Below are 25,939 nucleotides of genomic sequence, written 5' to 3' on the forward strand. Positions count from 1 at the left end.
ATGCAGCCACAATTTAAATGTTCTCTCACTTTACCCAAGGAAAAATGAAATACAGTCCTGATCAAATTCAGGATTAAAGATTTACCTTAGCTCATACTTACATCTATGATCAGATACTCAACTGGCAAAGGCCTTGCTAACTGTGTGATTTCGTTACCAAATTTGTCTATGTCCTATGAGAGAGAAACCACACAAACAGTTTACATGCTTTGGGTTAACACTATTATCATTATGAGAAATGTTTTGCAAAATTTCTACTCAAAATTAAGCTTCTGTTAGCAATAGTAATTTAGCATTCGAATAAAAGAATAAAACAGCCTTCAAAAGAACTTAGTCAGTCTCGTAAAATGGGCAGATAGATGAAAGTTAATGCACAGAATCACAGAGCGATGGATTCCCAATGAAGCATTTGGACAGGCAATATGAAGTAAATTGTATCATTTTTATAGGGAATGCAGGAACATGAAGGACTGGGGATTCTTTGAAGATAGCTTTTACCAACTTGTTTTACTATCACTTTTATAAATGGTGGTATAGAGCACAGGAGCAACAGTGTTTTGCCAAACATTGATAAGTGATGGATTAGGCCGCAATTGAAGAATCAGATCCAATTTTGAAGAAAACAAATCGCATTTACATTGGATCCTTAACATAGTTAAGCAACCTGATGTTCTTGACAGGGGTTTATCATACAAAACTTGACACCAAGACCAGAAAGTAGCATCAGTTAAGGTCTCCAAGAACACCTTAAAAGGATGAAAGACTAATTAAGAGATTGAGTGTGTGAATTCCAGAATGTAGGACCAGGGCAGTTAAAAGCACCCTCATCAATCATGGAGTGATTAAAATCTGGGATACACAGGTCATAATTGGATGAGTGCTGAAGTCTGAGAACTGGAGGAGATTACAGAGAGAGGTCAGGTTATTTAAAAACAATTTGTATTTTGAAAATGAGGCATTGCTTACAGAAGGTCAGTGATCACAGGAGTGATGCATGAACAGCCTTTTAGATGAGTAGAATTTTATAGAGTTTAGTAAGCAAGAGGCTAGTCAAAAGCATGTTAACAGTCATAAGGCAATGACACAGACAAGAATTTCAGCAACTGAGCTGAGGAAGTGTTGAAGTCACACAAACAGAGATGGAAGCAGCCAGTCTTAGTGATAATGCAGACATGTGCTCAGAAGCTTATCTGAAAATCAAATCTGACACCAAGGATGCGTTTCAGCCTCAGCTGCCAATGAGGAAGGATGGAGTCAGTGACAAAGAAAGTTTGACGACAATGGATTGGTTTTCGCAATACCTTGTTTTAGTCAATTTCTGCTCAGCCAATGCTGAACGACAAGCAAGCAGTCTGACAATTTAGAGACAGTGGAGTGGTCGACAAGGGCATGAGTGAAGTATAACTGGCATGCTTCAGCTTTCATGTGGAAAGTGATGAGGTATTTGGAGATCATGTCAGCAAGGAGCAGCACACAATGAGAAATAGAAGGCAGCCCATTGCTACAGCTTTCAGGACAACATTCCCCTTATTTTGTTTGGAACATGCTGGATTTTTAAAAATCATCCCCAGAGAAAATCTGAAAATTTCAAAAGATTGAGGAACTTGTTACATTGGAAAGTCAAGTGGATATTCAAAAACATAAGGTGGACTTGAAGTAGAGAATGTCAATGTGGAATTTGACAGAGGTGTTCAAAGGTATGATACATTTTGATACGATAATCATGGAGGAGTGTTTCTATTAACTGAATCGGTAACTTGAGGACACACATTTAAGATAACTGGGAATAAAACAAAAAGATTAAAAGGTAGCAAATTATAAACTGATTACACAGCCTGACAGAGGTGGAAACGGATTCTGCAGTAGCTTTCAACAGGCTGCTGGGTACATATGTGGACAAGATGTTCTTAAAATACCTTTTTTTGTGTTGTAAGATTCCACAAAATAATTTATGTATCACTTTTACGATAGATAAATGGTATCAGAAGCTTCACAGGAGTGATGACTCAATGCATAGACACAAAGCCACAATAGATGATGACAAACTTAGACAAACAGGTAAGTTTTAGGAATTTCTTAACAGAGACAATTTTTTAAAAAAGTAGGGAAGTTTAGGAAGGGGATTCCAGAGCTGAAGACATGGGCAACTGAAAGCACAATCACCATGGTGCAGAAAAGAAACTCATGGCTGCAGAGATGTCAGAACTGGAGGAGCGCAGAGATCTGGTAGAGCTGCAGGAAATGAACAGTCAGGAATGAGGATGCCCATAATGGCAATGGACGTGAGTAACCTCAGTGATAGAAAGGACATGGCGTTGGTTGCTCAATTCAGCGTCTCATGGGACAACAAGGCTGCAGACAATTTGGTTCAGCCTTTCATTGAAATGAATACTCAAGATGTTTAGAAAGGAAAAGGCTCTTCATTTGGGTGAACAATTTTCCTCAAGCATGAATACAACGTTAAACAGTATATTGTACAGTCACTGATTTCATCTTTTTTTTTTAAAATCACTCACGGGACGTGGGTACCTCTGGTTGACGAGCATTTATTGCTATCCCTAATTGCCCAGATGGCAGTTAAGAGTCAACCAGATTGCTGTGGGTCTGGAGTCCACTTTGCTTCGAACCTCAATGGCCCACAGCACCCACTTTGCATTTTCTTTCCTTTCTCCCTGCAAGATTGTAAGGCTGACCTTAATAGCAAACAATGAGAGAATATCAATAGGGAATTTGACAAAGGTGTTTAAAGATATGATGCATTTTGTTATGATAATCAGAGAGAAATGTTTCTATTAACTGAATCGGTAACTTGAGGACACACATTTAAGATAACTGGGAATAAAACAAAAAGATTAAAAGGTAGCAAACTATAAGTTGATTGCATTGCCTGACAGAAAGGTGCAAACAGATTCAATAGATTGGACTATTTATTGCAATTGTTTGGACTCATGTTGCATATAGTATATAATGTGTAACACAGTTAGCTAATCAATCAATTACCTTATAGAAAACATCAGGAACATACTGCTCACTAGAAGACTCCTTAACATATCCCAGCTCTGGTGCATCTCTGCATGGCAGAAAACAGTCATCGCCTACGAGAGCCATACACTGATTGGAAACTTGGTAACCTTCAAAATGAACTTGATTATCTGGGCCACCTAAGGAAAGTGAAAACACAGATTTGCAGTAGGAAACATACCAAGTGCTAGTTTAAAACTATTTAGCTTTAACAGCAATCTTACGTGGTCTGTGTTCTCATTTAGTGTGCAAGATTTGTTTTAATACAGGTCACCACAGACACATGAACTAATCGGCACCAATTGGACTGGCCTCTTCCACACTCTTATCCTTACTTTTTGCTCTCTGATCCCCAGATGGTAGCTGTCTCAATTCCTAACTCACCTTCTTGGTGGCAATCCTCAGACTTGCAGTGTCTCTTGCTACCCTCACTCACCCTTTTATCAAATCTCCTGAACCCTCACTGGGAATAAGGGCTTGAGACATAAGCAGAGAGAGATGGAAGTAGCTGCAGATGACTTTCTTCAAATGAATTGCTGGTTAACCTCACCCCATTTTGGTCAGAAATCTCCTGGTAGCAAATCCCTGAAGCTGACAATGCAAGACATCATACTGGGACATAACTCCTCTCTGCTGATGTAAAACCAGCAAAGCTTATAGTGCTTGCTTACACTATCACTACTTACACTTAATCATGGGCACAGCTCCCCGTAATTCTGAAACTCAAGCCAGGGTGGAAAGGGAGGTATCTGATAAAACTCCACGTGAGGAGAACTTACTAACTGCAAGTTGAAGCTGCTCTTCCTGCTTCTTACTGGTCATCTGCAGTGAATTTTCAGGAGCACAACAATCAGTGGGAGAATTGGAAAGCATGTTCAATGAGATGGTAGGTTAGGGAACAGTTGAGACCACAGTCAGAGGGTTGGCAACAAGAAAGGTTTACAAAAGGTGAGAGATTATGACAAGCAGGTACCACAAGTGGCAAGTTACCATTTTCATTTTATATTGCTTAGTTCACTTTATTTTAAAATATTTTGTTCATCAATATAGAAATTTATCACTGTAAAGAAACTTAAAAAGGCACATACTTTAATTGTTTTTATTTCTGAACAGAAAGACTCTATAGCACTTGATTGTAGCTTTTACGTTGAGTTTAATGGCAAAATATGATTCACTTCAAGTTGCAACTTTCAGGAATACAACTATGAATTTTAAGTGAGAACTTACTGCATGTGTGATGCATAGATGTGATGGGAGACTGCATTATTTCAAGGTTTCCAATCCTACTCTCTTGCTTAAATCAGTGCATTTGCAACACATTTCTGATCCAAATTAAAAGTCAGAGCAAAAAAAGTTGCAAAAATTTAGGTTTTGTTCAAAGTGCAAAGTTGACATTTTTACATTTAAAAATTTGACTTATCTAGTCACCATTGCAAACATAGTTCTTCCGAACCTTGTTCTGCTCCAAGTGCTGCAGCCAAAAGTTTAGGGAGCTTCAGATTCCTGATAGGGAGAAACACAACAGATTTTCTCCAGGTGTTATACCAGGAATCATGGTTGGCAGAGAAATTTCATTCAGATCAGTCTTCGCAGGTGCTGTAAGTGGTGCAGAGGTTAGTCCCTATATTAGATTATTTTTCATAAACTGAGATTTTATCACAATTAACTCATACCTGTTGCTAAGACGGTAACAAACTTGGATCCAAAATGATTGACAGGAGATAGGCGGCAAACATTTGGATGCTTATTTTGGAAATCTCCTGCTGTGATGCATTCTTCTGCGCTTAGAAAATGTGCATCCTGACAAAGAAAAATAAAACCAGCAATGCTTCAAATTTCTAAGCTCAGGTTATCAGTAACATAAATACAGATGTTTAATTGTATTTTTGATTGCCAATGTCAAAACAGCTTTAGGATGTAGGTTGAATGACTAGAATTATTCCCACTTAACTAAATGAGTTTAGGACCAGCAGTTGGTTGGTCTTGGGAAAGATTGCTCTTCTCTCCATACCTCCCTAAGTAACTCTTTACTCAGCTACCAAGCAATATGCTGGTGACCTGGCCATGTTTCCACATGATTTGTAAGGCTTGTGCATCAATGCCAGCTCCTTGTTAAAAAAATTTAAAATTAATTCCTCGATTCTCCTAACTATTTTCTTTGTTTATTTCAAACATTTCTCTTGACAATGCAATGCTTTCTGTTTTGATGACTCGGACTGGAAAAGCATTCAGGCTTTACAGCAATCTGAAAAAAATTGTTTTTCCGACCTACTTTTTCCTCTCAATGCCAGATTTTAGAATCAATAACTTCTCAGCATTGATTACAGACAGTGTCTTCCAGTATTCATCTTTTAGAAACCTCAATCCTTTCTTTTCCAAGGAAACAGTTTCAAAAGTGTTATACCTTTATCCTAACTCAAATTACTTATCCTTGGTACTAATATAGATAAATATACCATTCCCAGCCTATTAATTTTGTTTTCACTATGGGTTGTTCTAAACAGTACATACTGATCTTTTAACTGTGGTCTGCTATCCACCTTCCAAAGGAAAGTCAGTGACCAGATAAATAAGAAGTGTGCCCTGTTGGCACTATACCAGTTTCAGCTGCTCCTAGTATGTTGAGTGGAACTTCCACCCTTCATGTCAGAGGGACTCCTACCTTCTGGAGTTGTTGGTCAATCTGACTGGCCAGCAGCTCCAACGGTCCTGACATGCCAGAGATCAGTAGAGAATGCTGTCTGGACTGCAAGCTGTGCCAGGATGAAGGTGCCAATGGACCCCCAGAATAAGGTAAACAAGGGCATTGGATAGGGTGGGCTCAAGAACCTTTTGGGTGGGGGTGGTGCGTGAGCGGCAGAGGGAGACAGAGCAGACAGTGAGCTTGAAGTCCAGGTGAGGATACAGAAAAGAGTCAATCCCTCTTCCCATTCTTAAAACAGTTTTTACAAAAATGGGCTGATCATTCCTGCCTGCTTTATTCTTGCCCCATTTTACCCAGCCCCCATGAAAAAGACACCCTATGTGGCTCTTACATTTGTCAGGGAAATAGGCTGGACTTTATCATGAATTTGTTTTCTCTTCAATTCAATGTCTCTCTATTAGCTTTCTCTCCACAAGGCGGCACGAGATCTGGACTATTTCTCCCAATATCAGTGTGGATGGTAGTGAATGTAAGTTGCAAACTGAATTCATTTAAGTCATTAAAATTTGACTTATCTTCCACGGTTGAGCATATTGACGAGACTTTTAAAAATATATATGATTTAGTTTTGCAATGCATTTTTATTAGTTAGATGTATCTAATAATACACTTCTGTTATGTTCAAGTACTGTTTTATCAAATCAAGGCCCAATCTAACAAGAGTGTCCTTTTCTAATTTGAAATTTATTCACATAACAGAATCCTAGAAATAAGCTTTGCAGAAGACAAATAATTCTGTACATGACTGACACTTTAAAATTTAATGGAATTATGAGTTGATCCTTCTCAACTCAGAATAACAGGCACATCTGCATGCGTCTGTAGTGATGCCATTCTTGTCTGGGAGTGTTTTCTGGAATGCAGCAAATGTCTTCAGAGTAAACATAGCTCCAAACATTTTCAGAACTCAACCTTTTTTGCCTTATTTTTTTCTAGCACTAACTTATAATTTTAAGTATCAAAAGGCATAGTTTTAAAAACATCTTTCTGTTCTGTTACCAGTTCAATCTGCGACAAACACAACGCATTTGTCTGAAGAGCTTATTTTGAATAATCCTGAAGGAAAACATTCTCAATTTGGGAAGTTAAAAATCATAACACCAGGCAGGTTTATTGCACAACAATAAAGTAGCAAATCCAGTACCTATTCCTACTACCTTCCTTTACTAATCAGTCAAGGAAGCTGCATACCAGATAATTACCTGAAAACTAAAAACCATAACTTTGTATGGCCTTATAACATTAAGCCTCATCAACAATGGATCCTGAATGGACCAGAGAAGTCAAAATAGATTCTTCTGCCCTAAACATATGTTTATTCAATTGTTGTAGCACCATTAAGAAGCAGTTTCATTTTATACCAGAGCTGCAGTCATCATATAAATGCAGTCTGGATAGAAATTCAGGCCCAACATCATACTGGCACAAGTGCAGCAAGAAGTTATACTTCCCATTTCACGTCAGAGTGAATAGAAATTTTCTTTTACCTTCCAAATTTAAATCTTGCATGTTTTAGCTTCACACTATGAACCATGATGTGTGAATACTCCATAGCTCAGTGGGGATAGATAAAGAAGGTGAAAGGAGAAAACAAAGTGGATATGAAGAAAAAAAGCACAAAAACAAAGTAATAATATGGGGTATATTTAAAAAGGTCAATGTATTAAACAGAAAAACTGCATTCAGAATTTGAATTGCATGTTTCTTTCAGTTTTCTTGAATGATTGATTTCTATAAATTAGCAGGAACAATAAAAAAACAAATCAGGTTTTAAGTAATTTTAAATTAAATACATGTTATGGAGAAAAGCATAACTGCTAAAGTTAATATTAAAATTGAAAAGGTGTGAAAATTGAATAGGTTTTCAGCCCTGTTCTCTATCAGATCAACAAACACACTTGGAAATGTAGCTTAGTTTTTAAAAAACGTAAAAATACAGTATGCGTTGGAGTGATCAATTTTCAATGAAAAAATTCTTACCTTATTCCTGATAAATTTGACAGTGCCTTTTCTTGTGTCCTCTGATAATAGATCTGTAAATATCCAACCAACCTAAAAACGATAATGTAACAAGTCAAACACAGCCTAAATTATTAGGGATGTGTGTTTTAACCTTTCCATCACATGTCAGTGAATTTCCATTTAACTTTCAGTCAGAAGCAGAGGATGTATTAACTGACTTACATACTTCCTCCCAATGCTAGTGTGTGTGTGGCCAACAAATATATTTAAAAACATTGCAAAACTGATAGGGCCAGATTTTCCTTACCCATTTGCACTCACCCTGCCAGTAGAGTTACAGCACCAATATTTAACTGAGTTAGCACATCTAAATATGATCTTTTACTTATAATTTCTGATCTGACCGAAATAGTTCTTTTATTGAAGTACCAAAGTTTGAACATTTTTGATAACTGTTGTTAAATTTAAAGTAAAGTAACACTTGGTAAAGTATTCAATAATGAAATATATTAGAGTTGCAACTGCACCTTCTGCTGAAACATGGAATAGTTTTGGAGAGATGTACATTCTGCTAACAAAAAAGCCAAAAGAGAGCTATAGAATTTTGCAGCAACAAATTCAAAGGAAGTTCAACTCCTAGTCAAGAAAGCATGGTTTGTGCTGAATTTTTATTTGCTTATTTACTACTTAGCTTTGCTTGCACAAGCTTGGTTTTGCCATATTAAGATTTTGTCAATAATAAAACCGATTGAATTTTCCATTTTAATACTTCAAAGCAGTGCAATCTGGAAAATGACTGCTATTTTTCCATAAAGAGTTTGGAAAAGTTTCTTGTATGATTTCACGTAAAGACCCAAATTTACTTTGGATGATTTGGAGATGCCGGTGTTGGACTGGGGTGTACAAAGTTAAAAATCACACAACACCAGGTTATAGTCCAACAGGTTTAATTGGAAGCACACTAGCTTTCGGAGCGACGCTCCTTCATCAGGTGATTGTGGAGGGTTCGATCGTAACACAGAATTTATAGCAAAAATTTGCAGTGTGATGTAACTGAAATTATACATTGAAAAATTGATTGTCTGTTAAGCCTTTCATCTGTTAGTTTCACTTCTTTCATGTGTAGACAGTTTGGAAGAGTGGTCCAGGAAATGGCTGATGGAATTCAATGTGAGCAAATGCGAGGTCATGCACTTTGGAAAAAAGAATACAAGCACAGACTACTTTCTAAATGGTGAGAAAATTCGTAAAGCCAAAGAACAAAGGAATCTGGGAGTGCTAGTCGAGGATTCTCTAAAGGTAAACATGCAGGTTGAGTTTGTGATTAAGAAAGCAAATGCAATGTTGTCATTTATCTCAAGAGGGTTGGAATATAAAAGCACCATTGTGCTACTGAGACTTTATAAAGCTCTGGCTAGGCCCCATTTGGAGTACATTTGGACACAGTACTCCAAATGGGGCCTAACCAGAGCTTTATAAAGTCTCAGTAGCACAACGGTGCTTTTATATTCCAACCCTCTTGAGATAAATGACAACATTGCATTCGCTTTCTTAATCATGAACTCAACCTGCATGTTTACCTTTAGAGAATCCTCGACTAGCACTCCCAGATCCCTTTGTTCTTTGGCTTTACGAATTTTCTCACCGTTTAGAAAGTAATCTGTGCTTGTATTCTTTTTTCCAAAGTGCAAGACCTCGCATTTGCTCACATTGAATTCCATCAGCCATTTCTTGGACCACTCTTCCAAACTGTCTACACATGAAAGAAGTGAAACTATCACTGTATTCTAACAGATGAAAGGCTTAACAGACAATCAATTTTTCAGTGTATAATTTCAGTTACATCACACTGCAAATTTTTGCTATAAATTCTGTGTTACGATCGAGCCCTCCACAATCACCTGATGAAGGAGCGTCGCTCCGAAAGCTAGTGTGCTTCCAATTAAACCTGTTGGACTATAACCTGGTGTTGTGTGATTTTTTACTTTGGATGGTTATTATCCAGAAGTGGCTTCTATTTAACAAGTCAAGAATTCAGTTGCCACTGAATTTAAGATCTTCCTTTTTCTACTTATCAGGGCTGCAAGTTAAATAAAGTTTTCATGCACTGAGATCTTACGCTGTCCTGCCATAGCAGATGGAAACAATTACTCCATTTACTGTAAAGCAACTTTCCACATCTGCTTATTATTACTATAACAGAAAAACAATGCAAGCTCCAACTGATGGAAGAGGGATCTTTTTAATGCCGGGCATAAACTTCAAAATGTATATGATCTTAAAAAGAAATCAGTACTTTTTATATAAAAAAGACAACCAAAGAATGACAGATTATTTTGTAATAATTAAAAACTTGGTATGACATTAAAAGTTCACTTATTCTTGAATGGACAAACCTAATCTCTTTTGGCAAATATACGAGGTATCTCGTGGGTCAATACACAATTTCACACCTTCAAGTGTTTGAATGGCGAACCTCAAGAAAGAACTGTTGCCACTGCCTTCCAAAAGTTTTGTTGTAATTTGGAAGGCAACATTCCAATTTCTGAATGTAACTATGCAAATTAATATGCAGACGCCAAAGTCGCCATCCAGTAGTACTAAGTCTTACCAGCGCTCCTTCACTCACCTTTCTTAATCCAAGTTTAGCAGCTATTTCATCTACAACTTCAGCTTTTGGGTCTTCCAAGAATTCTAAACTGTTTGCTGTACCAACCTAGACAAAGAGCAGTCAATCAAAAAAGCAAGCCACACTCAAAAGATAAGCAACTATGCGTTCTTACACAGTGATGTTTTAAGGGTGGCAGATCACCTATTTCACGAGATACACTGCTGGATTAACTAAAACTTAATGTTGCGAGCTCTCAATGTCAATATTTTTGTGAAGATATGAGCTTCATACAAAGAATGACGACTGTCAGTTAGAAATAACCTATTCTGATCAGAATCCAATTAAATCTAAGGTAAAAGGTAGTCTCCAAAGTCTTAGTAGACCATACAGCCACTCATATTAGAGAGAGCTGACTGCAGGTAGTTTAATATGAGGCTCACTGTGCCTCAGACAATTTTTGTTTTTGACCGGTGGGTGGGTAGCCAGGCCGGGGCGGGGGGTGGGTGGCGTGGTTGTGGCTAGAGGGAGAAAAAGGACAGACGATCTTGGTAACTTTAGTTAGTGCAGAAACTGAATGAATAGATTGACAACACTTCACATCACAAATCAGCCATCCAGTCAACTTGAGCTAACTCCCCACCACAACATCCCCCCAACCAAACAGCAAGGTGGAAACTGAGGAAGTGAGTAGTCACAAGGACAATTCAACAGCTCAAAACTGGTCACAGAATTAATTTCATCCTTTCTGTTCAGACCACTGAAGGATCGTGAAGATGAGAGAAAACAAATAGAGAAACCTACTTCCAATACATGACATTCTCAAAGCTTACTAATCTCTGTTCTGGGAGCAGGAAAGGGCAAATTGCCTATTGACATAAGTAACTATTTCCACATACGTTAATCCAAAGAAATATCCAAGTTTACCTTGAAACAGATTATTCATTCAAAGAGGTGGATTGGTTACTACCAACTGAATTGCCTTTCTGAACCAAGTGTTATTCATCTCTTAAATTAATGAATGCTAAATGGATCCCATCTTGCTTGTTGGCAGTTGACAGTGTAACTGTTCAAAGATATATGATTTACTCCTGCCGCATTAGGCTGCTGTAGGGTTCCAGTTAGGTTGCCAAACGCACTGTTGATGTTGCCATCACAATCTTTGGACTAGTGAGCACCTTCTGAATGCATATATAACAGGAAATGTGGGTCTTTGCTCTATCTTTAAGGATAGAATCCATGGTCAGCAGATGGAGAAGTGTTCACTTATGATGCATCGCTTAGATCGGAATGGGAAAAAAATAATCATGGCTTGATAGCAAAGTGCTTACATGACTGGACTAATCATTCAGACACTTGTTAATGATTCAGAGAGAATTTTAATTTATGTATTTAAATACATTTGCAATAAAAAGCTGGTTTAAGTAATGGTGGCCATGAAACTACCATACTGTCACTAAAAAATTCATCTGTTTCAGCAACATCCTCTGGGGACAAATCTATTGCCATATTCTCTGGTCTATGCACTCCTGCAAATCCACAACACTGTGATTAACTTTTTACTGCCATTGAATTGGCCTATCCAGTCACTCAGGTGTTTCAAGTGCAATAAATTCTGGCCAGCTTGCAATGTCCACATATCACTAATGAATTACAAAATAAAAACTCTTTCCACAATACCTGGTTAGAAGTAGCATGATGTGTGTATTGAAAAATTAATAAGATATTGAAGAAATTCAATACAAAATGCAGCAATGCTACAGCATTTATAAAAAGATGTGCATTCCAATGCATGAATCCTTAACATTCAAACTAGTATGGCAACAAATATAATATTTATTTATATTGTATCATAAATAAGCAGTATATTTATTGCTCGAGTAATCAAGTCAACTCACAAAAACTGGTATTCTTCTCTTTAGAGAAGAGACAATATGGGGCCATCTGGTGGATCCAAACTGCTCTTATTGTGCAACTGGAAAGAAGTGTATTCAATACCAACTACCCTTCTTCGGCAGGTTGATATACAGAGGACAAAAATTAAGTAATTTGACTTTACTTCATCACAAAAATCCAGGTATATTTACCCTTTGCATGAAGTGGTTGTTTTTGGCATTTAATATATATGTCATACATTTGAGTTTAATACTTATTTGGATTAGAAAATATTTCTTTTTCCACATTTGTTCCACTCTCTTCCTTTAAGGATCCCAGGACCTTATGTTAAGTCTCTTTTGTGTTAAATAGGAAGCAGGGAGCATAAATTTAATCTGTGTAAAACATCTGCCATAATCTGTCATATTCAGCCTGACAAAGCAGATTTATTCTCATGGCTGCTGAACTTCCCAAGCAACACAAGTTAAGACATTTCTCCTGTAGCCTCTCAGATCTTTTCATTTTTAGGTAGCAGTGCTAATATTTCTTCTCTTGCTTCTGTAAACATCACTTAACTCATTCTATAAATACTGTAAAAATGCAAAACTTTGTTGAATATATAAATAAACAAAGAATAGAAAGAGTTCTCGTAATTTACTATGTCACATCCATGAATAAACTGGAAAAGGAAATCTGACCTGTGGAGGTTCGTAGATGGCAGCAACCTCTGCTCGAATACCTAAAGGAATGTCCGTGTGCTCAGTGTAGCGACCATAAAGGAACCCAAGACGCTGGTTTCCTGTTTGACGCCAAAAGTTGAGGAAACGATCTGCTATTGTGTGGTTCTCGAACATTATGTTGTCCACATGCCTGTATTTCTGTTCAAAAGATAAGAACTATGGAAGAGATCTTGGAAACAATTTTCTAAATATAAATGAGACTGTCAACATACAGAATTTGATAAATATTTAAACAGCACATACATGTTCCACAAAATACAGCCATAATTTGTTATTTATAATCTTCAAGTTCTTTTAATTACCACACCCCTGAAGAAAGAAATCAATATAAAGCTCCTGCTCATAATCCTAATTGTTTTGAGAATAATGCTTTAGGTTTTGAGGTATCAATACAAATGAACAGCATAAAATTGGAATCAATGTCCTAGCATTAAAGAACGAGAAGTGTTCCAAGGTAAATATTTAAAACGAACAAAAGATTCAAAAGGGTGGCTACAGAAACTATTCTCACTGGTTAGAGTACCTACAACAGGGAGGTACAAGTTTAAGATTAGCATCAGACTGAGTTTTTATTTTCCATATTCATTCATGGGATGTTAGCATCATTAGCAATTCCAGCACCAGTTGTCCATTCTTAACTAGTCTTTAGAAAGTGATGCTGAGCCACTTTCCTGGACCACTGGAGTGCATATTGTGAGGGACATCATAGTGCTGTTAGGAAAGGAGCTCGATATTTTTGATCCAGTAATGTGAAGGAATGGAATAATGTGTTGCTGGTCTGGATTGCCTTGCATTGTTGCTGGAGCTGTTTTGAACAGGTAACAGAAAAGACTGAAGAAGATAACAGAGTTGTTGTGGTATATGTGGATTTCCAGAAGGTGTCTGATACAGGTCCACACAACAAACCTGAAAGGAAAGTTATAGGTCAAGGTATAAAAATGGACAATAGCAATGTGGATAGAAAATTGGCTTAAATGATAATAGAAAGTAATGGTCAATGGATATTTGTACTGGAGTTCCCCAGGGACAGTTTTGGGACCCTTGCTTTTTGTGATTATACATTAATGATCTGGATCTTTGCTTGCAGGGGAAAATTTCAAAGTTTGCAGATGACATGTAACTTGGAAAAATTGTAAACTATGAGGACAGAGTGGAACTCCGAAAGTGCACTGACAATTTGGTGGACTGGCTGGATAGGTGGCAGAGAGATCTGAGGTGGTGTACTTTGGTTGGAAGATAATTGAAAGATAAGGAGATTCTAAAAAGGGAATGAAGGAGCACAGAAACTTGAGTATATATGTGCACAGATCATTGAAAGTGGCCGGACAAGTAGGCAAAGTAGTTAAAGCATACAGTGTCCTCACAGCTATATTAACAGGAGCATGGAATACAAAAGAGAGGAGGTGATGTTGAGTTTGTAGTCGGCGCTTTTTTAGACTTCAGCTGGCATACGGTGTCCAGCTGTGGATGCTAGATTATAAAAAGGATTTAAACACATTTGGAGTGCACAGAAGCGATTTACAAGAACTCGTCAGGAATGAGAAACTTTGGCTATGAGGGTAGATTGGAGAAGTTGGGACTGTTCTCCTTGAGAGAAGGTTAAAAGGAAATTTCATACAGGTTTTCAAAATCATGAGCAGGCTGGATAGAGTAGATAGGTGGAAGTTGCTCCCTCTCGCAAAGGGAAAAAGAAAAAGATGAACATAGATTTCAAATGATGTGCAAAAGAAGCTAGTGTGATGTGAGAAACATTTTCACACAATGAAATGAAATTAGGACATGGGATATACTGGCCTGGAAGTGTAATGGGTACAGGTGCAAATGAGGCATTCAAGAGGCTTTTGGATGATTATTTGGACAGAAATAGTGTGCAAGGATATGGGGCGGGGGGAGGAGGAGGAGGAGGAGGATGAGATTGGCACTAGCTATCTATGCTTGTTTGAAAAGCCTGTGTAAGCATAATGGGCCAAATGGTCATCTTCTGGGCAGTAACAATTCTGCTATTCTGTGACTGGAATACTTTCATGTAAGGGATAATGAAAACTTGGAACTCACTCCCACAGAAAGAAAGTGGGATGTGAATACCACAGAACATGGAACAAAGGAGACGTGGTAAAGCTGGCCCAGATCTGAATGAACAATAACAGATTTCAGAAGCTGAATAACCTACACTTGTATGGCCACACACTGCTTTAACAGGTTTTACCAGCTCATCTTCATCAGGGCAGCAGTGCATAAAGCAACACTGGGCTATAAGGTAGTGAAGAGAAACTGAGTGTAATTGGATGGAGCTAAGGACACAATTGTACTCATGTGGGATGCATCTGCACCACATGCCCACTTTCCCACCCTGAAAGTTCCTGTGTACAGTGGTAGTCACCCACCTCTGAACAAGGATGCCCAGGTTTAAATATGCAGTATCTTTAAACAGGTTGATTTTAATACAAAGTGCACGTCCTCACCCTGTAAACAGTTTGACAACACTGGAATAACAACAATATGTGAAGAATGGCTGTTCTGTTATGGTCCAGCAATCTCAGTGGAAGTTCAACTACCGAAATTGGTCAATTGCAGGTGAGGGCAGGCCAGATGCAAGCAAGATTTCATTAGCTTTCTAATGACTTATCGTTTCATTGTGATTTATCTAAGGAAAAAATCTTTCTGAACACAGTAGTCAATTATTGGTCCATGATAACCAGTGCTCACCGACCACTATATAACTGGTCTCTGTACTTCCATAAAACAACAAAGCAACAAACCATGGACCAATTATAACTGATTTATCTGGGGCTGAAAAACATCTTTTCAAACACATATGACTCTAACATAGTAACATCACCTGAATGCATCAATTCAGCTCATGTAGTGTTGAAAATCGCATCCATGCCTTTGTTACCTTCACACTTAACAATTTCAATGTTCTCCTGGCACATTTCCCAGCTTGTATCTTCCATACACCTGAGGTTCTCCAGACATGTGACTTGTACCTTGACTCTCACTTAACCCCATTCACTACCAATCCTAGCTCCTGGTCTGACAATACTTAAAATTTTAGAATGCTCATCACTGAGTGTTTTAAAAAAAAAGGCCTCACCCTGACATGTCTCCAGTTTAGGCTGCTTGTGAATTTCAATTTAACTACTCAATCATTGATAACTCTGCTTTTAGTTTTGGACACTAATCTCTACAATTTCTTCCCTTAAAAGGAAGAAAGAGGGGCAGCTGTGTTAAGACGCTGTTAAAACTACCCATTTAAACAATCTTTCAGACTGTTGTCCTAACATCCACCTCAATTTTAAACTTTGTTTAATAACACTCCTATTAAGCACCTTGACACTTGTATTTATATAGCACCTTTAGTATATAAAGGTAGTTGTAATTATACAACGTTCCATAGTGCTTCACAGTAGTATTCATAAACATCCAACAGAGTCACGTAATGAGATATTAGGTAAAGAAGGAAAAAAGCACCAGTGAGATGTTGGCCTTCAACACAAGGGGACTACAGTATGGAAATCTTGCAGCAACTGTCAACAACCTTGATGAGATTGCATTCAGAGTATGTGTATAATTTATGTCTCCTTACAAAAGAAAGATATACTTGCCACAAAGGGAATGCTATGAAAATTCACCAGACTAGTCCTGAGAAGGAGGGATTGTTTTATGAAAAGAAATTGAGAAAACTTGCCTCTATTTTATCTAAAACACTGAAGATTCGATGTAGGTAGATGCTACTCAGCAATCTTAAAGAAAATGTGAAATGGAGAGAGGTGCGGGCGGGAATTCCAGAACTTGGGGTCAAGGCAACTGAAGGCACAGCCATTAACGGACAAGAGGCTAGTGTCAGAAGAACACAGATTTTGAAGAGTTGGCAAAGGAGATTACAAAAACAGAATGGGTCAAGGCCATAGTGATAGGACAATATAATAAATTGGTCTCTGCTTCAAATCATACAGAATTGTTCCAATCTTTTTGGGTGTCATTTTATGTCAACTTTTAACAGATCATCGATTCTATGCTTAAATTATTTAACAATGGATTAAAATTGTCTTTAAATGTACTTTACATCATTCTCTGTAATAGCTAATACTCTACAGAATTAGGTTTGTAAATTCATGCAGTGACAATTAATTCATACTCACCTGTCTGTTAAGGGTTATAGCACTCGGTTGGCACTTTGTACAAATTCCATCAGGCCATGGAGGATGCCCTTCACACCCAGATTTGATTTTGCAACTAATATTCTCCAAAGCAACAAACTTGCCCCTGTGAGTAGAAATGCAATCACATTTGAATCTTCCAACGTTCCAACAACATTGGGCAAATCAAATGAAAGTTCTGTGCTCTTGACTCATCAGGACAATGCCCTTTATTGTATGTTTTGTGAAAACAGCATTTTACATCATATGAGAAGTGTGCGCTGATTGGTTGCCGTGGACTTTGATAATCAGAGACATTGCCAAAGAGAATGAATGATGACTTACAATCTCTCGACCGCTCAACGACTCTCTAAACACCTAAACATGCATTTTTGCCTAATGTTAACCTTTGAATGCAATTTAAATGTTCACTATTTCAGTGAGAGTCATCTTTCAGTCACTGATCAGTAGAAATGTAATTGTGATAAATTGACTAATGGCATGAAAACCCAACATGTGAATGTGCTCACTTCAGCAATACTTCAAAAATATAGTAAGTTGGACTAAATGGTTTCAACTCTAAGTCAAACAGTAATGATCAAGCTATCAGAGTGCTGGTATTTAAAGCAGTTACCAAATAGTCATCTTCAAACTATCGGCAGAAAAACTATGCTATTTCCAAGAGGAATTGGTTTTGGAGCCAAATTTCAGCAATTTGACTTTCATACACAAATGCTGTGACTAGCTGTCTTTAGAGCAGAACAGAGAGCAAACAAGGCAAGATGGGATTATAAAGGACATGAATATACTTTTTAAAGGTATGGATGGAAATGTCTAGCATTAGTTTACATGGGTTATTGATTGCATCTAATGAGCAGAAATCATCAGGTTAGCAAGAAAATTCCAAACTATGCCAATAATCAGCACTGGAACGTGTTAAATGGACGTATTCCACAACATGATATTCTGGAGAAAGATTATGAAAACTGAAAAAAAAGAAACCTATTAGAGGACTTCATCTAATTTATGCCATTATTTCATGATTCTAAGGCAGCTTGAACCAACACACCTGGAAATAAAAAATGAATGAGACTAGAGTAGAACCGTGTTTACAAAATAATTGTAACAGGGAACCCAAGGAACTTTTTGTCCCAGAAAATACTTACTTATCAGCACCACCAGTCAGTTTTCGGATGTATGCATGGAATGACATGTGTTTAACAGGTGGGTCCAAATGATTAAGATAATCCTCATCAAAAGGCTAAATAATAGAAAACATAGGTCATAAACACCAATGAATATAAAGTAGTTTATACCAAAACGAGAACTATTATTTGCATGCAGAACAAGTCAGCAAATTATTCACAAATACCATTAAACATCTACTGAAATGTGCTTAATGCAAATAGGACCACATGCAGTGAGACAGAGTACTTTAACTACTGCCTTTGTTATTTATGGGAAAGTGTGTGAGATGTACAATTAAAAGCAAAATTTCATGGATGCTGAAAATCTGAACTGAAAACTGTAGGAGTAGTAGGAAAATTAACATTTCATTATTAATTTAATGTAGTTTAGTCATATTGGCGAAAGAGAGTCATTGGTTAGTTGAATATTACAATTACAGTTGAACAGAATAACAATGATGTAAATTTTAAGCAATTTAACATCATGTGACTCTGCTCAGCCTCGCTTGCCAAAAAATGCCCCAAAGAACTGTGAACAGACGGACGACGATACATGAATGTTTTGGGGGCAAAGAAATAGGTCAAAGTGCCTTTATTTAGTTCATTCTTATTTTATGATGGTGAATTATGCAAACTTCAAAGCTGGAAAAGAACACATCCTCTCAGCTCATCATCCCTTTATCAGCAATCAAAATGGCAGAAGGGAGCTCCTGACATAAAAAAAACATTGTCACAGCTCCGTACTGAGTTTATTTTAAATTGTTTGAGAAGGGAGGAAATTATACATGATAAATCCTTTTACGAAAGGTAACCTTTGCCTTACAGTTAACTTTGGAGCAATGTATGCTTAAGTTTGTAATTACAAAAAGCTTTAGATTTTCAACACTCAAGACTATGTATTGACTGAATAAAGAATAATTCAATATTTCACTCTTTACATACTCTGCATAATAATTTGTTTAAATTAAAAAGCACACAACACCAGGTTATAGTCCAACAGTTTTTTTTGGAAACACTAGCTTTCGGAGCATCAGGTGGTTGTGGAGTATAAGATTGTAAGACACAATTTATAGCAAAAGTTTACAATGTGATATAACTGAAATTATATATTGAAAAATATCTGGATTGTTTGTTAAGTCTCTCATCTTTTAGAATGACCATGTTGGTTTCAGTTTTTTTGTACGTAAATTGCAAACCTTTTTTACAAGTTACATTCTCAAGTGAACTTTAACAATTGGTGTCATGTCGGCCCAGATAATGCATTTAAGGTGAGAGCTGTTCTGTGCGAGACTACCTGTGCCACAATGGTCAAACTGATTCTAATCTAAAAAATGGATTTACAGAATCTTACATGGATTCATGCAGTTTTTGAGCAAAGTAAAATGTAATTCTGCAAGTATAGATTCACCCCACAAACTTATACGTCTGTGTGTGCGCACATCTGTCTGTGTGTGTATAAGGCAATGAGGTCACCTGTAGTGCGACATGAACCAAAGGTCCCGGTTGAGGCCATCCCCATGGCTACCGAATTTGGCTATCAGCCTCTGCTCGGCCAATTTTCGTTGTTGCCAGTCACGAAGTCCACCTTGGAGGATGGTCACCCAAAGGTCAGAGGCTGAATGTCCCAAACCGCTGAAGTGTTCTCCAACTGGGAGGGAACACTCCTGTCTGTTGACTGTTGTGCAGTGTCCATTCATCCATTGTCATAGCCTCTGCTTGGTCTCGCCAATATATCATGTCTCAGAGCATCCTTGCCCGTTAAGGTGGACTTCAGGACAGGCAACAACGAAAAGTGGCTGAGCAGAGGCTGATAGCCAAGTTCAACACCCGTGGAGATGGCCTCAATTGGGACCTTGGGTTCATGTCACACTAGAGGTGACCTCACTGCACTATACACACACATAGACAAACACACACGCACACACAAACTCCTACAGACCCATACACTCATGCAGACGCTCTCTCATGCTCACACCATAGACACGCACCCTCTCACAGATTTATACCCCTTCACACTCTCACAGACACTCATAACTCCCCCAACACCACCACCACCCCTCCCCCACCTCCGACATGCACACCTACACATACAGGTTCGTGGGGTGAATTTGTACTTGCAGAATTACATTTTACTTTGCTCAAAAACTGCATGAATCCATGTAAGATTCCATAAATCCGTTTTTTAGATTACAATCAGTCTGACCATTGTGACACAGATAGCTGTTCTGTGTGAGACTCTCACCTTAAATGCATTATCTGGGCCGACATGACATCAATTGTTAAAGTTCACTTCAGAATGTAACTTTTTAAAGAAGTTTTGCGATTTACGTATGAAAGAACTGAAATCAACATGGTCATTCTAAAAGATGAGAGACTTAACAAACAATCCAAATATTTTTCAATGTATAATTTCAGTTACATCACACTGTAAACCTTTGCTATAAATTTTGTGTCTTACGATCTTATACTCCACAACCACCTGATGAAGGAGCAGCGCTCCGAAAGCTAGTGTTTCCAAATAAACCTGTTGGACTATAATTTGATGTTGCGTGCTTTTTAACTTTGTACACCCCAGTCCAACATCGACACCTCCAAATCTTGTTTAAATTAGTACTTGCGATCTTCTGTATTATTTTATGTAGTTGCCATTATAAGCAACTTTTTACAATATATCTTTACCTCGAAAAAGGAAATTAAAAACTCTTTTCAGGCAGTCAAATATCAAAAAGAAAAGCAAAATCATAAAATGCCTTCTAAGAAAATCAAATAGTGAAGGATAAGAGCCAGATTTAATGGGAATTTCACTAATTAAATAAAAATTGAGACAATGAGCTTAAAAATATCAGCCACTGGGTCCTGACAGTATACCTCTCCTGTTTCTAAAACAAATAGGTAAGTAGAATATTAAACTATCCTTTTATCTTAATGAAAAGCCATATAAAGCAATAACAGCAAAGCTAATATGGAAGGTAGGCTCACAGATAATGACAACTTAAGGTACCAGTCAATCAACATCTATCACTCTTAACAGCCAATTGGAAACTGATCGCATCCCTTAAACCAATTATCAATAAATCTTGCTGCACCTTAGCAAATTAGAATGCAATGATATAATTGATCATGCTGAGAGTTGTGGCTTCAAAACAGTGACAAGTTTGAAAGTGAAATTATCCCACTGTCCAAATGAAAGCACAAGATCCTCAAGATTGTGGAAAGAGACCAGAGACAGTGTAAACACAACACCCTAAGCTGAACCAGAATGCAAGAGTCATAGTATGCCTGTAATATTGCTGGCCTGCTTTCATAAGTATCATGTAGAATTCAAGTAAAACTTCCTGAAATACTACACCAAACTGTCTCCTGTTGCCTTATCAGTTAAAAGTCTCAAATGAACAAATTAATATTGGAATAAGTAAAATAAAGAACTGAAGATGCTGGAAACCTGAAACACACAGAAATTGTTTATATGTACCAATTATTTTTATTCCCCCCTCCCCCCAAACAAGTTCATTTTTCCTTTTATTCTTCCCTTCTACCCCACAAAACGACTCAATTATCTCTTTAGTTCACACAATAAATGTATTAAAAACCTCCCAGATTGTTTTTATTTTCTTTATTATATTGTCCTCATTTGTTTCAATACAAATCAATCCAAGTGATTTGCAACGTGGACAGGATAAATAGTTACAAAGTAATTGTCTTTCCCGTGAAAACAAACAGGAACTACTGAACATTTTATTGTAAATGACAAAGAATGATGCATAAGTTTATGATTTGATTTTGATGAATTGATAAAAAACAGGATCTGAAATATCATACTTAGTATTGCTGAAAAAGCTTTTCATCTTATACTGATTGGGACAATCTGCATGAACCATCAATGTAAAGGGAAAACAACATTTTATTCTGTATGAGCAAGGAAAGCTGATTGGTTGTGGCATTGCCGCGGAGAATGCAGTTGATAATTTGGTAGAACCCGAGCGAGTGTTGTCAAACAGAGTCATAGAGGTTCAGGTACATAGTTCCTTGAAACAGACATCACAGGAAGACAGGGTAGTGAAGGCAGCATTTGGCACTCTTGCTTTCATTAGTCACACAACACACTTTTGGAGTATTGTGTGCAGTTCTGGTTGCCCTGCTGTAGGAAGGATATTATTAAATTGGAAAGGATGCAGAAAAGATTAACAAGGACATCACCAGGACTGGAGGGTTTGAGTTACATGGAGGGGCTGGGATTTTTTTCCCCTGAAGTATAGGAGGTTGAGAAGTGACATTATGGAGGTTTATAAAATCATGAGAGGCATAGAAAAGGTGAATAGCAAAGGTCTTTTCCCTCGAAGGGGAGTTCAAAACAAGAGAGAATAGGTTGAAGATCAGTGGGGAAAAATTTATAAGGGACCTTGAGATGCAACTTTTTCCACACAGAGGGTGGTTCATATATGGAATGAACTGCCAGAGGAAGTGGTAGAGGAAGGTACAGTTAAACATTTAAAAGACATTTGGACAGGTACATGAATAGGAAAGGTTTAGAGACATATGGACCAAACACAGGCAAATGGGATTAATTTAGTTTGGGAACCCTGGTTGGCATGGATGAGTTGGACCGGAGGGTCTGTTTCTGTGCTGCAAGACTATCATTTAACTAATGCATACCAAATGGGAATGCCTCTATCAATCAGACTCCACGCAAACCAATAAGCACTCTCTTCTCAGTGTAAAGCGTTGTTCTCCCTTTACATTGATAATTCTTACAAACTGTCTCAATGAGTGCAAGATGAAAAGCTTTAACAAAATTGCCTTTTTTCAATTAAACTCAAGTTCTGTGCCATAATACAACTACAACACTTCAGGTTGATTAGTGTGCTGTACTACAGATTTGTCTTTTTCCAAATACTCGACATTGGTACTGATAGAAAACATGCTCTGTATTTTAAAAAAATGTATTAAATACGTATATTGTTTTAACTGCCATTTGAGAACCAAAATGCAAATCAAATACTCAAGAATTAGTCAGAAAAAAATTTTTTAAAAGCATTCTGGTCATGATATTATCAAAATACACAAACCTATAATCACTGATTTTAATAATTACTATAGTGTGTTGAACTACATGAGGTAATAGCTGATTTTGAAATTTTTCAATTGTTTCACTTAATTAAAAATGATGTCCAACAAATTTGATTGACTGAATATTCCTCATTGTTGTAAAAAATGAATATCATAGTTGCCTCAATTATTATCATCGTGCATACCTCTCAGCTGGTGTATGTTCTGATCAGAAAGTTGATTTCATGCCCATTATTAACATTGCAGGGTAATAAATTAGAGCACTATACACAGTCAAAATGTCCTTACATCTAACAACTATGGAAATGCCAAAAGCCTTACAAATTGTCTTCAACAATAATTCTTGGACAATAATTTAAATTCTAGAAAAAATAATGCGCCTTAATTGTCAAACAGACGATACTACGGTGACTTCCTACTTACCTCAAGTGGTACACAATGAACACATTTACCCAGTGCACCATGCCGACACCTGATTAAAACACAAACCCAAAAGTAGGTCAACAAGAATACAATTCTGAAAACAAAACAGAGTTCTTAGCTGAGGTATTTACTATGTGGTGGTGTATAAATGAGCAATGGAAATTAACAGCCTGTTTTGTATCTTCATGTTATTTCTATTGAAATCATGGAGACAAAAGATAGGCTGTCAATTCATTATCTTCTGTTATACACTGTCGCAGTCACAGTCCAACCCTCTATGTCAAAGTTTTCCAGAACAGGATGAAAAAAATATAGTTATTACTCCAACCATCTTTATCAATTTGTGGGCATTATAACTACAAGTACTCATTTATATCTTATCTGTGAGGACATAATACTCAGCCACATTTATCATTACCATAGATCAATTAAGTTGGGTAATACTTCACATCAATTGAGAGAATTATTTAGATTACGTTATAAGCCAACATAATAAACACTTTCCTAAAATCAATTTAGAAAATAGATATTGCATTTCCCTCAACCTTCTGTTGTTTCATCAGAAAATCAATTAGAATTGCCTTTTACAAATCTGCACTGACTCTCCTAACTGAACTCAAACGTCAAAAGCCTATTTCCCCCCTTTAGTTATTGTTCTTAAATCTTTCCTACCATTGATGTTAAAGTGATTGGCCTGCAGTTACACAATTGTGTCACATCTGCCACTTTCCAATCCACGGTCACCTCTTCCGCATCTTGTGAAGATTTCCATGACCACATCCCTTAGCAACCCCCTTAGTAATGCAAGCTATTTGGACCAGCCAACCTATTCTGTCTAAGCCTCGACAGCTTTTCCTGTACATTTTATCAAGTTTCACCTAATCCATTACCTCAACTTCAAATCAGTACTTTTTTTAAGCATCCTCTTCCTTCGTGAGGATTGACATAAAGTACTCATTCAGTTTTCAAGCCTTAATCGGTACCTCTACTTTATGGAAAAAAAAACTCCCAGAGGAAGTGGAGGAGGCTGGTACAATCACAACATTTAAAAAGCATCTGGATGGGTATATGAATAGGAAGGATTTAGAGGGATATGTGCCAAATGTTAGTAAATGAGACAAGATTAATTTAGGATATTTGGTTGGCATGGATGAGTTGGATTGAAGGGTCTGTTTCCTTGCTGTACATCTCTACGGCTCAATAATTACCCATTTTCTCTCTAATAAGGCTCACCCCAATTCTTACTATCCACTTATTATTAAAGTGTTGGTAGAAGATTTGTGGGTGCCCTTTTACATTCCTTGCCATTCTACTCTCATTCTCTTTGCCAGACTTGTTTTCCTCTTTATTTTGCCTCGTTTTTAACCAGGATCACAAATGAAAAATTCAACTGACACATATCCCATTTTATTGTGTCCTATTGTCTATCTACCTTTTCATCCAAGGCTCTGAATCCCCTATGTTTTGCTTTTCTTGGAATGTATCTAACCCATAGCTTAAAGAGTTTTTTTCCTTCAAGATCATCTATTGTTGAACTACAGTTTTTTGCCTGTCAGCCTTTGAATTAATTTCCCTTTCATCACATGGAAATTAGTTCTCTCAAAAATTAGAAGTTTACTTTTAATTATTCATTCTCTTTCCACAATCTAAACCTTGCAATCTGATGATAATTCCTACCTAAATGTGTACAGACAGGCACCTGGTCTGTTTGGCACAAAACAGGTGTCAAACCTGGTTTAGACACAACACTTTGTTATATGTCCACATTGCTTCAAGATTGCAATTCAAATCAAATTCTCATGGCTATATTAGGATTCATGGGTACATGAGCATGCCAGTACAAGTTCATGCTAATAACACAATGCAACTAGGCTTGTAATCTTAGAGTTCTGTAATGAAACATTGAGCCAATAAAACAAAGACAAAAACCAAAAGAAGTGAATGGGAACAGAGACCATACACCAGGAATCCTCCAAGAAATAGTTTAAGTAGCATGGGAATGGTCTCAGAATTGGCTGTCAATCTTTCTGAATATAGATGGTCAGTGAAAGCAGAGAATAACTTATAATAGGGAGCATTACCTCTTAACAAAGGTAATAAACTTTGAGTACAGAAATTAACAGATATTTTCTTGTGCTTTAAGGGGTCACCTTTCATCTTAATTTAGTGTTTTGAATAAAGTCAATGTATCATTTAATGCTTATAAAACATAC

At 37.2% G+C, this 25,939-nt stretch overlaps 1 protein-coding gene across 2 annotated transcripts in view; it reads right to left on the reverse strand.

Moving 5' to 3' along the window:
- Positions 1-25,939, reverse strand: part of nploc4 (NPL4 homolog, ubiquitin recognition factor) — a 64,149-nt gene that overhangs the window by 16,857 nt on the left and 21,353 nt on the right. For both annotated transcript variants that reach the window (XM_072558599.1, XM_072558600.1), the window contains exons 5-13: positions 23,727-23,775; positions 18,216-18,310; positions 17,053-17,176; positions 12,869-13,048; positions 10,317-10,403; positions 7,706-7,777; positions 4,695-4,821; positions 3,001-3,161; positions 102-173 (exon numbers count right to left, since the gene is read on the reverse strand). In XM_072558599.1, the coding sequence (XP_072414700.1) occupies positions 102-173; positions 3,001-3,161; positions 4,695-4,821; positions 7,706-7,777; positions 10,317-10,403; positions 12,869-13,048; positions 17,053-17,176; positions 18,216-18,310; positions 23,727-23,775 (967 nt within the window). The remainder of the gene's footprint in view (positions 1-101; positions 174-3,000; positions 3,162-4,694; positions 4,822-7,705; positions 7,778-10,316; positions 10,404-12,868; positions 13,049-17,052; positions 17,177-18,215; positions 18,311-23,726; positions 23,776-25,939) is intronic.

This window comes from Chiloscyllium punctatum, chromosome 39 (genome assembly GCF_047496795.1).
Source record: "Chiloscyllium punctatum isolate Juve2018m chromosome 39, sChiPun1.3, whole genome shotgun sequence".
Taxonomy (NCBI): domain Eukaryota; kingdom Metazoa; phylum Chordata; class Chondrichthyes; order Orectolobiformes; family Hemiscylliidae; genus Chiloscyllium; species Chiloscyllium punctatum.